Below are 16,343 nucleotides of genomic sequence, written 5' to 3'. Positions count from 1 at the left end.
GTTCCAGTGAGAAATCTCCTGTCATCATTATCTTTGTTCTACTCTGCATTATGTGTCTTTTTCTCTGGATGCTTTTAAGATTTTTCTCTTTTTCACTGGCTTTAAGCAATTTAATTATAATGTGTCTTGGTTTGATTTTCTTCACATTTCTTATGTTTAGGGCGCACTGGGCTTTTTGAATCTGTAGATTTATAGTTTTGATCATGTTTGTAAACTTTTTTGGCCATTATATCTTTGAGGGTTTTTTTTTTTTTTCTGTACCTCTTACCTTCAGGAGTCCAACTACATACATTTTTGTGATCCTGAAGTTGTTCCACAACTGGAATCATTTACTGTTCATTTTTTTCATTCTTTTTTCTTCTGTGTATTTTATTTAGTATAGTTTGAATTGCTATGTCTTTAGCTTTACTAATTTTTTTCCCTTGGCAATGTCTCCACTACTGTCAACTCATTTAAATGTATTTTTTATAACAACCATTGTTGTTTTCATCTTTAAAAGTTCAATTTGGGCCTTTTATATCTCCATGTCTCTATATGCTTAATCGTTCCTCTAACTACTTGAATATATAGAAACTAGTTATAATATCTTTTCCCCAACTTTATTTATTAAGGAATAATTGACAAAATAATTATATATATTAAAATTATACAACATGATGATTTTACACACACACACACACACACACACACACACACACACACACACACACATTGTAGAATAATTACCAAGATCCAGATAATTAATACACCCATCATCTAACATAGTAAAGTCCTTTTTTGTCATGTATTGAGAATGCTTAACATCTATTCTCAGCAACTTTCAAGTATATGCAATACTGTATTATTAACTATAGGCATTATGCTGTACTGTAGATCCTCAGAAATTATTCTTCTTGTAATTGGAACTTTATACCTTTTGACCTACATATCCCCAATTCTCCCTATCCTCAGTTCCTGGCAACCACTATTTTATTCTCTGTTTCTATGAAATTGGCTTCTTTTTTCTTTTTAGATTCCACATGTAAGTGATACCGTACAGTATTTGTCTTTGTCTGGCTTATTTCACTTAGTATAACATCTTCCACTTTCATACATATTGTTGAAAAAAAGACAGGATTTCCTTCTATTTTATGGCTGGATAATATTCTAATATATATATATATCACATCTCCTTTATCCATTGTATGATGACAAACACTTAGGTTGTTTTCATATCTTGGCTATTGTGACTAATGCTTCCATGAACATGGGAGTGCAGATATCTCTTTGAAATACTGATTTCATTTCCTTTGGATATATATCCAGGAGTAGGATTAATGTATCATATGCTAGTTCTACTTTTAATTTTCTAAGAAACTACCATTCTGTTTTCCATCAGGACTACACCAATTTACATTCCTATCAACAATATAGAAGGATTTTCTTTTCTTCATCCTTGGTAACATTTTGTACCTCTTGTCTTTTGGATGATAGGTCTTCTTACATGTATGGAGTGATATCTCACAGTTTTGATTTGCGTTTCCTAATGATTAGTGATATTGAGCATCTTTTCATGTACCTATTGGCCATCTGTATGCCATCTTTGGAAAAATGTCTCTTCAGGTCATTTGCCTATTTTTAAATTATATTATTTGATTTTTTGCTATTTAGTTGTATGAGTTTTTATATATATTGGATATTAACTCCTTGACAGATACCTGGTTTGCAAATATTTTCTCCCATTCTGGAGGTTACCTTTTCAATTTACTGACTGTTTCATTTGCTTTGCAGAAGTTTTTAAAATTTGATGTAGTCCTACTTATTTAGTTTAGCTTTTGTTACCTGTGCTTTTGGAGTCAGATCCAAAAGACTATAGACAAGACACGTGTCAAAGGGCTTTTTCCTATGTTTTCTTCTAGGAATTCTAGTTTCAGGTCTTACATTTAAATTTTAATCCATTCTGAGTTAATTTTTTTGAATAGTATAAGATAGGATCCAGTTTCATTTCTTTGCATGTGGCTATCCTATTTTTTTTTTTCAGTATCATTTATTCAAGAGAATATCCTTTTTCCACTGTGTGTTCTTGCCTCCTTGTCAAGGATTAGTTCACTATGTGGGTTTATTTCTGGGCTCCCTGTTCTGTTCTACTGTTTTATGTGCTTTTGAAAATGTTGGTATCATACTGTTTTGATTACTATATCTTTGTAATATAGTTTGAAATCAGGATGTGTGATGCCTATAGCTTTGTTTCTCTTTCTCGAAATTGTTTTAGCTATTTAGTCTTTTGCGGTTCTATACAAATTTTAGGATCATTTCTATTTCTGCGAAAAATGCTACTGGAATTTTGATACAGATTGCATTGACTTTGTAGAATGATTTGGGTAAATGGACGTTTTAACACTATTATTTCTTCCAATCCATGAACACAGGATATCTTTCCATTAATTTGTGATTTCTTCATTTGCTTTCAAGTGTCTTATAGTTTTCAGTGTGATCTTGTTTCACCTCCTTGTTTAAATTTATTCCTACGTTTTTTATTATTTTTTGATGCTATTTTAAATGGGATTGCTTTCTTAATTTTTCTTTCAGATAGTTTATTATTAGTGTATAGAAATGCAAGTAACTTGTTGGTGTTGATTTTATATTTGGCAAATTTACTGAATTCATTATCTTAATATACTTTTGATAGAGACTTTAGGGTTTTCTATATATTAGATTATGTGATCTGCAAACAGATAATTTCATTTCTTCTTTTCTGATTTGGATGCCTTTATTTCTTTCTCTTGCCTGATTGCTGTGGCTAGGACTTCCAGTACTTTGTTGACTTGGCAATAATATTTTCCATGTTTTGTCTTTGATCTTAGAGGAAAGCCTTTTAACTTTTTACCATTGAGCATGCTGTTAGCTGTGGGCTTGTCATATATGACTTTTATTATGTTGAGGTACATTCCTTCTATAACTAATTTGTTGAGAGTTTGTATCATGAAAGAATGTTGAATTTTGTCAAATTGTTTTTCTGCTTCTATTGAGATGATCATGTGATTTTTAGCCTTCATTTTGTTAATATAGTGACATTGACTGATTTGTGTATGTTAAATCATCCTTACATCCCAAGGATAAATCCCACTTGATCATGGTGTATAATCCTTTTAATGTGCTCTTGAATTTGGTTTTCTAGCATTTCATTGAGGATTTTTGCATCTTTGTTCATCAGGGATATTGGCTTATCATTTTTTGTCTTGTAGTGTCCTTGTCTAGCTTGGTATCAGAGTAATGCTGGCCTCATAAAATGAATTATATGGGAAGAGTTTGAGAAGGATTGATATTAATTCTTCTTCAAATATTTGGTAGAATTCACCAGTGAAGCCATCTGGGCTTTTATCATTGGGAGATCTTTGATTACTGATTCAGTTTCCTTACTCGTTACTGGTCTGTTCAGATTTTCTATTACTGTATGATTCAGTCGTGGTAACTTGAATGTTTCCAGGAATTTATCCATTTCTTCTAGGCTATCCGATTTGTTGATTTGTAATTGTTCATAGTGTCTGTTATGGTCTTTATATTTCTGTTGTTGGTTGTAATATCTCCTCTTTCATTTATAATTATTATTTGTATCATCTCTATTTTTCTCTTGGTGATCCTAGTTAAGGGTTTGTCAACTTTATGTTTTTAAAAAATCAACTCTTAGTTTCATTGATTTCTATTGTTTTCCTAATCTTTTTTTCATTTATTTCTGCTCTAATCTTTATTATTTTCTTCCTTCTAACTTTGGGCTTTGTTTTTCTTTTTTTAGTTTCTTGAGGTTTAATTATAGGTTGTGTATTTGATATCTTTTCATTAATGTAGGCATTTATCACTATAATTGTCCTCTTAGAACTGCTTTTGCTGTATCTGATAAGTTTTGATATGTTGTGTTTTCATTTTTAGTTGTTTCAAGATTTTTTTTTCACTTCTTTGACCAATTAGCAGTTCAGGAGTGTATGGTTTCATTTCCACATGTTTGTGAATTTTCCAGTTTTTCTCCTATTATTGATTTCTAATGGGCAGAAAAGATGCTTGATATGATCTCAGTCTTCTTAAATTAGTTAACACTTGTTTCGTGACCTAACATATGGTCTATCTTGGAGGATGTTCTGCATGTGGTTGAGAAGAATGTGTATTCTCTTGCTGTTGGATGGAATGTTGTGTATATATATGTCTATAAGGTCTTGTCCAACTTGTAGTTCAAGTCCATTATTTCTATATTGATTTTCTCTCTGGATGATCTATCCATTTTTGAAAGTGGGATATTTAAGTTCCCTATTATTGTATTGCTGTTTATTTTTGCCTTCAGATCTGTTCTTTATTGTTAAGGTATTAGGCACACTGATACTGGATGCATATATATTTACAATTGTTATATCCTTTTGATTGACCTATTTATTATCAAATAATGACATTCTTTGTTTCTTGTTGTAGTTTTTGACTTAAAGTTTATTTTGTCTGACACAACTATAGCTACTCCTGCTGTCTTTTGGTTTCTATTTGCATGGGCTGTCTTTTTCCATCCCTTCATTTTTAGCCTATGAATGTCCTTAAAGCTTAAGTGAGTCTCTTATTGGCAGCGTATCATTGGATCTTTTTTTTTTCCATTCAGTCACTCTATGTCTTTTAATTGGAGAATTTAAACCATTTACATTTAGAGTGATTATTGATATGTAACCACTTACTATCACCATTTTGTTAATTGTTTTGTTAATTATTTTCCAGAATAATTGTTTTGTAGTCCCCCCCCCCTTTTCTTCTCTTGTCATCTTTCTGTGTGAATTGATGATTTTTTATAGTGGTATGCTTTGGTTCTTTTCTCTTTATTATTTGTATATCTATTATGGGTTTTTCTTTGGGATTACCATGATATTTATATAAAACATCTAATGTTTGTAGTTGTCTATTTTAAGCTGACAATTTTACTTCATTTGCATAAAAGTTCTACATATTTACTTGCCTCCCCCATTTTATGTTTTTCGTGCCCCAATTTATATACTGTGTATGCATTAACAAATTTTTTTCAGCAGTTCTCTTTTAACTTGCATACTAGAGTTCAATATGATTTATATATTCTTCAGTTCCAGGATTTCTTTTTGGTTATTTTTGGTCTCTTTGTTGAACTTCTTGTTTTTTTCATGAGTTCATTAAATTGCCTACATTCCCTTGAATCTTGCTGAGCTTCCCTAAATTAATTATTTTGGATTGTTTTTCAGGTAACTCCCAAATTTCTTTTCTTTGGGATTAGTTACTGGAAAATTTTGTATTCCTTTGGTAGTGTCATATTTGATGTTCTTTGTCTACTAATTCTGTTATCTGTACCATCTCTGGGTCAGTTTCAATTGATTAATTTCTTTTTCTTATGAATTGTATTTTCTTGTTTCTTTGCCTGACTACTAACTTTTTTATTAAATGCCACATATTGTAGATTATACCTTCTTGGTTGCCAAATATTATTGTATTCCTATAAGTATTCTTTGGCTTTGTTCATTGACTGTTATGTTACTTGCAAACAGTTGATCTTTTTAGGTCTTGTTTTTAAGTTTTTTTGGCAGGGTGAGAACAGCATTTAGTTTAGGCCTAACTTCTCCCCTAATTGAAGCAAAACCCTTCTGAGTATACTACCTGATTTCCCATGAATTAGGGGATTTTCCACTGTTAGCTGCTGGGTACAAGCACTATGCCTATCTCTGTGTGAGTCCCAGGACTGTTCTCTTTAATCAATTCAGTATTTCTTTTCCTAGTCTCATCTAATTTTCTCACATGCTTGAGTTTATCATTTTCAACTGAATACTGAAAGAGATCCTCTGCAGATCTCTAGAATTCTGGGTGTAGTCCTCTCTCCAATATTCCTCTCTGTGAACTTTAGGACCTTGGATTCCATGGATTCGCAAGTCCATCTCCTCAATTTGGGGACAGTTCTGGCCTCAGCCATGCACGGTACATCTCCCTGTACAACCTGCCAGAAACTTTCTCCAGGCACTAAGCTGTAGTTCTCTTGTTTGTTTCCTATCTCTCTGAGATCCCTTTTTTGTTGTTGTTCTTGCCTAATGTCCACTGTATGCAAAGCGTTGTTTCATGTATTTTGTCCTGCTTACAATTATTTTAGGTGAGAGAGTAAATCTGGGCCAGAAGTGAAAGTTCACTCTGCCTGGAATCTTTAAAGAGTATGGGATCATATACACGATATTCTCTTTGAAAAGAAAATAATTACCCAAATATATGACATATTTTAATAGTTTTTTAAGTAATAGGCCAAGTGTATATCAATTATACTTTTACATATACTATTATATGTATATATATATTTCTCAGGGAATACATATGTAAATGTGCTAGAAACTGAGTTCCTGAATCAATAATTTATATAACAGAGGTACTACTTCCACTAGAAACAAACATCTAATGTTCCCAGTTACTGTACTCCTGTCTTACCATCTTGCTTGGAATCACATGAAGCAGGTTAATTTTGGTATCTTCATTTCCACTTTTCCTGTTTTCAAAGTTTTTCTCTTACTACAAAGTAACTTATATTTCTGAGATTTGGAGGGCTCTGGAATGGCTATACCTGGTACATATACCAAATTCTGCCTTGATCTCTCCATCCCACCTCCAGGGAGACTCACCTACACCAGAACTCATTTTTTCATTAACTTTTGATGAAGATTAGGATAAATGAAGATCAATGAGGTTGTCAATAATCAAGAATAGTATCTATGATTTATTGAGTATCTACCATGTGCCAGATGTTCTATTATTTTCTCTAATTCTTTTAAAACCACAAAACCATGAGGAAGGCATATGGGAATCAAGTGAGGGCTTTCCAGAAGGTCTGCTTTCTCAGTTAACTAATGAAGGATGAGTAGGAATTAGGCGAGATGAGGCATGGAGTGGAGGATCAGGCAGATGTTCTAGACAGAGAGAATGGCATATGAAAGGACTTGGAGGCAAGAAAGAAAGTGACTAATTTGAGGAATTCCATTTAGTTTGGCTCAAGAACATAGAAAGTGGAGGGAGGGTGGAGAAGATAGGGGAAGGGGTGATAGATAAAACCAGACAGGTAAAATAGATTGCAAGGGATTTGTAAATGATACTAAGAAGTTTGGACTTCTTTCTGAGGGCAATGGAAAATTCTCATTGAACTTTTGGTCTATTACCTTGAACAGAGAGGAAAATGGATTGAAAGAAGTAAAATTGAGTTACAGCTGTGGAGATGCAGAAAAGTGTATGTTGTTTTCAAAAATTCAATAATTGTTTATTCATGTACTCCCTCAGCTATTTATGCATTAAACATATATAATGACTGCCTGCTACATACTAGGCATTCTGACTAAATTGCTATTAAACAAATAAGTATTGAATATTAAATTAGCTATCATTTACTGAGCACTTATTATATGGCAGACACTGTGTTAAGTGCTTTACATAAGCACTGATATTACCTTTAAGTAGGTGGCAAAGCTTAAATAAAGCTCAAGCATGCTAATGTCATAGTAGATGGCAGAGCCGGGGTTGATTTCATATCAGTTTGACATCTTGTCAGATTTGGTCATTTACTTAAATTGACTATTCTTTCACACATGTAAATTGTATTTGTTATTTTTTCAAATCCAAAGAGAAAACAGTAAAATATTTTGAACTAATTAAGGATTCCTTTTTGTTTTAATCAGCCACACATATGCTATTTGCCCTGGATTTCCATTAAAAATTTGCCTTTGTTTTGTAGATAAGCAGTAATTTTATATATCTATGAATGAGCGTTTATGCAAAAATTGGGGCACTGAAGCCTGAAATAAATTCTTTATTCCCAAGACTGACTTAGATGATGTTGAGGTTTTTTTTGTTTTTTCTCCTTCTATGTATATCCTTTGTTAATATAAATAAATATTAATAAAGGATGTATTTAAAAGGGTAATTTTATTTTGAAATAGGAGAGAGGAAAATTCATGCTGTAATAATGTCAGAGTTTCCAGAGGAGTACGTTGTGAAATTGTTTGTCTAAACACATTTTATTTGGGGTTCAGTATGAATTTTCAATAGATGTTTTTTCAGATAAGAAAGCAGTAATTCAAACGCAATTATATAAACAAGGAGATCAGAGAGGATTTATCCTGAAGGGTATAAAATGAATCAAGAGCTTTTAGTCTGGGTCATTATATGATCAGCTCCCCAATGCAAAGTAAGGTAGGTGTCTACACTAAGAAGGCTTTGTGAAATGAAACGTTCTTATTCTAATTCTTTTTTTCATTTTCACCATTTTAGTTGATATTCAAAAATGGCAAATGCTAAGCGATAATTTGCTTCTATAGATTCCGAGAATTCTAATTATTGCTTCAAAATTGTTCAGCGGTGGGTAAAGGTAGGTGAACTACATATATAAGGATAAGAAAAAATTTCATTGACTTAAAATAAGAGGAACAACTGGTCAATTCCCTCATGAAGGCTAATTGATGTTCATGGCTTTCTCTTTCTATTTATATTTTGATTTAAACATTTTTATCAATGGAATAATCTGTATATTAAATCCTGTCAATTACTAATGGTTATCTTTGATGATCATATACTTCTGGGAAAACTTAGAGTAAATTCACTTTGGATAGTGTCCAATGTACATTCCCTGTCTTATAGTACGTTTTGGTTTCTAGAAAAATGTTTTAGTGAAGTTCCTGGATTGTGGGCAATTGATTCTTTTCATAGCATAGTAAGGAATTTGGAGAGAAAAGATTGGCAAAGGAAATTAGAAAAGTAGAGAACAATGTGTTTATTAAGAATGAAGGTAGTAAGAGCAAAAAAAGGGAGGGAGGGAGGATAACGTGGGGTAAGTAGCAAAGGAAAGAAGATATCTTGTAATAAGGAAAAATGCTGAAAGTGTAGACAGATGGTTGTGCCACTGAAAAAGGCATCTCACATTATTTAGGGCCTGAAATCATATCATGCCTCCTGTGTGTAGGAGCTCAATAAATCATTTATCATGATTTTAAAAGAGGCAATTAAGTTGCAGAGATTAGAATCCAGGTGACAATAAAGGAGAAATTATGGCAGATCATATAGAGAGGTATTAACTAATACTGATTTATATAGTGTTATATAAATTACTAGTTACTAGTTACTAGTCTTTCTTCCATACCATTCCAAGAGCTTCACATATATCGTTTTATTCTTTTTATGATTTTAGGAAGGAGCATATGGAAAAATGAAGGCAAAAAATGTTAAGTTGCTCAGTTACACATAATTGTAATGAAAATCTAGAAGCAGAATTCTAGATCACTGACTCTTAAAGAATAGGGACCTGACACTAATTTATCACATAGAATCACAATCTTTTTGTGCTGAAAAGACCTTCTCAATCATCTACTGTTTCTAAGCCTTCCTTTTATAGATAAGGCAATTGAAGCTCAGAAAGATTCTGTAGGTAAGGTTTCACTACTTGTGATAAAGGGGAAAGAATAGTTCTTACTTTTTTTTATATCCACAAAATTATACAGCTACCATTGCTAGTAATTCAGCATTTTTAATTTTTCCTTTTTTAGAGTTTTACATTTATAAGAGGAACTTTGAAAAAAAATATAGTATCTGTAATGAATATGACAACAATGGGTAAAAGTTCTAAAACAGTGTTTTATCCTACAATTAAAAATAGGAAGGGAAAACTGAAGGGGGGAATCAGAGGGGGAGATGAACCATGAGAGACTATGGACTCCAGGAAACAAACTGAGGGTTTCAGAGGGGAGGGGGGAGAGGGGATGGGGTAGCCCGGAAATGGGTATTAAGGAGCACGCGTTGTAATGAGCACTGGGTGTTATACACAAATAATGAATCATGGAACGTTACATCAAAAACTAATGATGTACTGTATGGTGACTAACATAACACAATGAAAAAACAATTGGTTGGGTTTGTCTCTCTGTGTTTTCTAGATGAGAAAAAAAGGCCCAGACAGATTAAATATTTTAGTCAATTTCTCATAGATCCATGGGAGATCTTGAAATAGAATTCTATTCCTTAACTCCAGGACTCACACTAGATCACCACACATCTATTTTATGTAGAATCACAGAGCTAAAATATGTAAGTTAATTATTTTTTTATGCAAAAACCCAGTAGTTGGCTGGCTAGAGAGTCAAGAGCCATATGATCATGATGGCTGAGTGTTTTATGTCATTTTTAGAGGATCCTCTAGGTCTGTGGCTCTAAAATAATGGAACCAAGTCTGAACCATAAAGGGAGCTCACATTTGTGAAGCATTTGAGAAAACCAGACTCCATGAGCAAGGAATTCTGATATTTTGTCTTTAATTGAAATACCAAAAAATTCTGAAGAATACTTGAATATGCAACATTTTAGCCAAAGGAGTTAACCAGGGAAACTTTTTAATGGATTCACTTCACTTGTTTATTCAGAAGAAATTTTTGATAATTTTGTGTCTCAGAGTCATAATTTGGACCCTTTCAGAGCACTTAGAGCCATATTTTTCTTATTAGCGCTCATACTTACCTCCTCTGTCAGCCCTTGAAGTCAAGGATCATAACTTACCCATTTTGCATTTCTCATTGCCTGGTTCAAATGCCTTCTATATATTTATCTAATTTATCTGACGTTAGTCATAATAATATTATCCAGCTCATTATAATAACCAGTTGATATTGAGCAAACTCTTCATTAGACAGGTCCTATTGGATACATATTCTCCTTCTGTCTGAGGCATAATGGACTCTCTGTTGTCTTCCATTCAGCCAAAACTTATTCTACTTTCCTGGCTAACCCACAGTGGGTCTGTCTGTAATGGTATTTCTCTGTGTCAACCTATATTTTTTGCTTCTATAGTTTTTTTAAGATAATACATTCCATACATTTTCTTAGTAAAATAATTTTTATTTGTCCAACTCCACTTCTTTCTTTCAACCATGGTTTCTAGATTTCTGTGTTAGCCCTTTAACACCAGTGGTGATTTTAGTTGATCTATTCTGGACGTTCTCTAGCTTCGTCTTTCTTCCTCGATAGACATTGGATAGGATTATATGCAAGATGATTTGTGCTGAGATGGTACTGAAATTTGATTACACTTTTTCTTGGTTTCTTTAGGCTTTCTGATTATGAGCAGTCTGTTGACCTTTTAAGTTAACGAACTAAAGTTTTTAGAAAACTACAGTTCTGAGAAAGTCCATACTGAAGCCTCCCTTTTAGCTGACTTCTTACAATTAGAGGCAGGTATTCGGACTGTTTCCACTGAGTGAATTGTTTTATACTTAGTTGACATTATGTGTCTCTGCCACTGTTCTGTTGTGATGTTTCAGGCTTTCCTTTTCAGTGCCCAGTGTTGCTAAGTGGCACTTTGCAAGCAGGACCTTCACTGTGTGAGTTCCTACATTATGAGGTATGTGGCTCATAGTCACATCTAAATGCATAAAAAAAGGTTATTGAGAATATTAACTATGTAAAAGCGCCTAATATAGGGCTTAGAATGAAGTAGGCATTCAATAAATACAAATATTCACACACACACACACACACACACACACACACACACACACACACACATTTTAGCTCTTTCTGAATGTCCCTCCTGAATGTCCTAAAGGATACATGTAATAGATTCTTTACTTTTGTCTTTGATTTAGCATGACTGCTACCTACCTGATGTCCATGCTTTTTGGCCTTGCATGTGGGCAAGTGATGTCTTTTTGTTTCCCAACTGAGTATACGATGCATGTCGAAAGGAAAGAGTGTGCTTATTGCCTAACCATCAACACCACCATCTGTGCTGGATATTGTATGACACGGGTATGTAGTTCATCTCACTTCTTTTGGCTGTAAATTAGATAAACCTAGACTCAGTCCATTTCTATCCAGAAAGGAAATGAGATAAATAACAACCTCATTTCCTAAATTTACTGGTTATTGGCTCCTTAGAGGCCCCAGGTTATAATATTATATGGATCTACTTAGCACAATTGGTACAGATAATTTTATAATAGTTTTACTCCCAGAATTTATTTAAACCTTATATTGTCCCCATGATCAAGAATAAAAGAGAGGGATGTGTATATGTGTGTGTGTGTGTGTGTGTGTGTGTGTGTGTGTGTGTGTGTATGTGTATGTGTATGTGTGTGAGTGAGTGATTTTTGTCTCTATAGGATTCAGCGTGGATATATTGAATTGGTACTGGGGAATGGGATAATCCTCCCCCAGTCTTATTTGTGTCAAAGGAATATAAGTGAATTAACATTACACTTCCTTTTCTGTTCTTTCCTCAGGATATCAATGGCAAACTGTTTCTTCCCAAATATGCTCTGTCCCAGGATGTTTGTACATATAAAGACTTCATGTACAAGACTGTAGAAATACCAGGATGCCCACGCCATGTTACTCCCTATTTCTCCTACCCTGTAGCTGTAAGCTGTAACTGTGGCAAGTGTAATACTGACTATAGTGACTGTATACATGAGGCCATCAAGACAAACTATTGTACCAAACCTCAGAAGTCCTATGTGGTGGGATTTTCTATCTAACTTCAATAGTGATGTAACTTTCAATTCAGTTAAATGTGTTCACCTGGAATAAAATGAATAAAATATCAATATATTTCACAACACATTGTGTACATTTTGAGTACTATTTCATCCAAACCCATACCCACACATGCATTGGAGAGCCTACAGGCTTTAGAAGAAAAGGTGAATGAAAGAGCCTTTTGAACTCATATGAGATAGTTTCCCCATGAAAGGGCAGACTGCAGGTAAAATGGCAAACAGGGATATGAAATACTAACGAAAGCCAGCCTTGAACAGGCTTTTTTAACAGAAGGCCATTACATGAGGTTTGTCCTTACATAGAAAATGAATGTGGGGATACTGCAGAGTTATAAGAGTAATGCGATCAGAAGCTGAAAGAACATAGGGCATCAGGGTACTAGAGACACTTGTTTCCAAAGGCTAGAACCAGGACTGGAGAGGACATGGAGAGCAAAAGATATGTGAAATCTGCAATGTGGCACTTTATTCTAGTTATTCAAATGCACAGGATAGAATTTAACCAAAACTCAGTTGACAGTATATTCTATTCTAAAAATTGTTCTCTTTAATTTAATTACTTTGATGGGTCAACTGACTTATGAAAGTTATACCCCAAAAGCTTAGAAAAGAGGCCATGATCATTTTACATGTGGAAGACTAAATCCTTTGTATTCTTTCAAGTAATAGGAGACAATTTTCAGTATATATACCAAAAGCAACTTGTGCTGTTTTAGCTTTTGATGTCCTGAAAAATTAGTATGATTATGAAAGATTTTGGGGACAGGGGGAGAGTGCTAAGGGATTAAATAGCATAGAATCATCCTAAATTCTAATCTAAACCTTCATCAATATTGAAACACTGTTTTCTGGCAAATGCACTTGGCAAGTGGCTATTTTTTTTTCCTTCCTTAGGTACTCTTTCATGAGTCTGGTTTCAACAGATGCATGAAGTGAGACAGACCTAGTGCCCTGCAGACTTGACCTCAAAAAAATGATTATCCTGTATTTGTCCATTTCTCTCCATCTAAACTGGTACCATCAGGGTAAAAATCAATTATCAGCAGGGATGGTTGGCTTCGCTGTATCCCACAGTCACTGGCTGCGTTCAGCTGGGCATCTTGTAAATGCCTACATGCTGACAATGCCGTGTGTGTGTGTGTGTGTGTGTGTGTGTGTGTGTGTGCAGGTGGTGAGGTAGTGTAGATGGATTAGTACCAAGCTCATGATCTGCTAGGGGGGAGGGAGTAGCTGTACATTTATATACGAAGTCAGGGATCCACATTATGCTTACCTTAATATTTGAGGTTGACATCAGCGTAGTCTTCAAATATTCATCTGAGGGTTTAGGTTCTCATATCACTTGATAACATGAACACTTAAAGCTGCAGGATTATAACATCCCCTCTAGAAACTGTATGTCAAACATAGACCTGATTAATGAGTAAAATGTCTGATGTTTAAACCTAACTGGCACTAATCACATATGACTTTCATGGAACCTGAAATTGACAAGGCATGTGGGGGCATGAGAGCTCCCCCTCCTAGCTGGTGGATGCCATTCTGAACAAGATTTCCTTTTATTAATTTTCACATTTTTATCAAGATCTTTCTTTGAAAGAATCACCGATCAAGAGTCAAGTTCTTTCTATTTAATGGTTTTGTCCCTTGGTACCAGGAAGGACTTTTCCTGGTTGTCCTGTCCTATGTCAGAGGGAAAGTGCATAGCAGTTAGAAACCACTTAAGACCACATCTGAGCAACAAGGAAGTTAGCAGGAAGAAACTCTCAGGTACTTCTCATCTAAAGTCTATCTTTTCAGGGCACCTGGGTGGGTCAGCTGGTTACGTGTCCCGACTCTTGATTTTGGCTCAGCTCATAATCTCGGGGTCTGTGGGATTGAGCCCAGTGTCAGGTTCTGTGCTCAGTGGGAAGTCTGCTTGAGATTCTCTCTCCCTCCCCCCATGCTCTCTTTCTCAAATAAATAAATCTTAAAAAAAAAAAAAGCTTATTTTTTCAAGGTTTTAAGTGTTGGAAGTCACCCTGAAGCATTGAGCCAGCATCACCTTATTTGGTACATGGTTTTTAAAAGAAGTTTGACGTTAAAGAAAATACAAAACTTAACATAATTATACACAAAAGAAATAACAAAACAATTCCAAATTGTGTGATGGTTTTATTTTTTTTATCTTTTTTTTAAAAAAGATTTTATTTATTTATTTGACACAGAGAGAGACAGCCAGGGAGAACAGAAGCAGGGGGAGTGGGAGAGGAAGAAGCCTGATGTGGGGCTCAATCCCAGAATGTCAGGATCACGCCCTGAGCCAAAGGCAGACACTTAACAACTGAGCCACCCAGGTGCCCCATGTATGATGGTTTTAAACCAGGACTCTAGGTCTGAAAATAGCCAACTGAAGTATTTATTGGCATTTATTCCAATTAGGGGAGAAAGGTTCTCCCTGTGAAGGCAAACCTGGAGTCATGCATGCCTCCTAGAAGTCTCTGCTTAAAGCGACCCTGAAAGCAGACTAGTGAATACTGCAGGAGCACACTGAAAGAATTAACTGAGTGTGTTTGGGAAGACTGAGTGCAGGTATAAACTTGAAGCAATAGTTGACGAACTTTTTGAAAAACAGCAAAACTTCAAAGATGTTTTAAAACACTATCTCAAAAGAACTGTTTGGAATGAAATGTGTTATTGATAACACAACCTGTAAGGTTGCAAATTCAGGAACCATAATCTGGATAAAAATCCAAAGTCAGTTAATAGTTTAGATAAGAGAAGGCTTTTGTGAATTCTGAAAATTCTAACCCTTCAGAAAAAGCAAGTGAAAATTAATGTGTCACAGGACCAAAATGAAGTTGTTTCTGAAAGGCCATAATCAAAAGGCTAGGTGCTCCTCTTTTGCAAGGGCTTGGGAAATGTGGGCAAGGACGTGGTCTTTCCATGAAGGAAGCAGAGAGAAGAAGCAACAGTGAGAAAAAGGTATACATGCCTGTCCAGACATCTTGGAAAAACTATCTCATCAGATATGTCTGCTTTAATTCCAGGAAATCTTTACTTTCAGGTCACCAGATGGTGTGCAGTCAGGCTTTGGTGCTAGATGCATCATGTGAATCCAAGAGTCTGTTCCCTGGAGTTTGGCAGCACAAAGGTGGTTAGCACTTCCTGATCATCATGGGGCTGTCCTGCGAGGTCAAAGAGTCTTTCTGGAGGTGTCTTTTCCAACCCCAGGTTGCAAGGTATGCTGCTTAAGGTCATTATCTCCTGGGAGTGCACTTCCTCATTCAGGGACCCAGAGTGATTGACAACAGAGCTGGAGTAGGCCAGCAGGTGGAGTGGCAGGTTGCAGGGTGCGGCACAGGGCATGGAGTACCTGCTGGACATGGGCAGGTTCATGCTTTCTTCTTCAGCATTGGGGTCTGGGGGCAGGGGTGCACCTCCTGGAAGTGTGTGATGTTGATGATCGAGTAGGGGGTTGACTTTCATTGGGATCACAAGTGTAGTGCGTTCCACTGGGGTATGCATGTCTGTTTCCATCCCAATTTTTACCTCCTAGCCAGGACTCCTGCCTGACATTCCTCCAAGGGCCCCTTGCCCTGTACCACCCCCACCCACATTTTCAATTCAAATGACGGAGGTGGGCATGCTATTTAGGCTCAACCAACCCTGACTGATTGAGGGATGGGCATGTGAACTAATCTCTTCCAGTGGGAGTCAGTCTCAGGACTTTTATTATAACCATTGGACAAAGAGGAATGTTTGGCCTGCTGGGGTTTGTAAGCTCTGAGAGCCTAGAGCCACTGCTGGCCATCTTGGCATCTCCTGGAA

The 16,343-nt window shown here is 35.3% G+C and overlaps 1 protein-coding gene across 1 annotated transcript; it reads left to right on the top strand.

The window, feature by feature from the left end:
• The first annotated feature begins 11,600 nt into the window (after positions 1–11,600).
• On the top strand, positions 11,601–12,555 carry TSHB (thyroid stimulating hormone subunit beta). Its single transcript, XM_026483778.3, has 2 exons — positions 11,601–11,784; positions 12,258–12,555. Exons 1-2 carry the CDS (start codon positions 11,623–11,625, stop codon positions 12,510–12,512), a joined length of 417 nt encoding a protein of 138 aa, XP_026339563.1. The 5' UTR covers positions 11,601–11,622; the 3' UTR covers positions 12,513–12,555.
• Positions 12,556–16,343: the final 3,788 nt, after the last annotated feature.

Source organism: Ursus arctos, unplaced genomic scaffold, assembly GCF_023065955.2.
Source record: "Ursus arctos isolate Adak ecotype North America unplaced genomic scaffold, UrsArc2.0 scaffold_12, whole genome shotgun sequence".
Taxonomy (NCBI): Eukaryota; Metazoa; Chordata; class Mammalia; order Carnivora; family Ursidae; genus Ursus; species Ursus arctos.
Note: the sequence above shows the minus strand (reverse complement) of the source record. Positions and strands in the feature narration are given on the sequence as shown.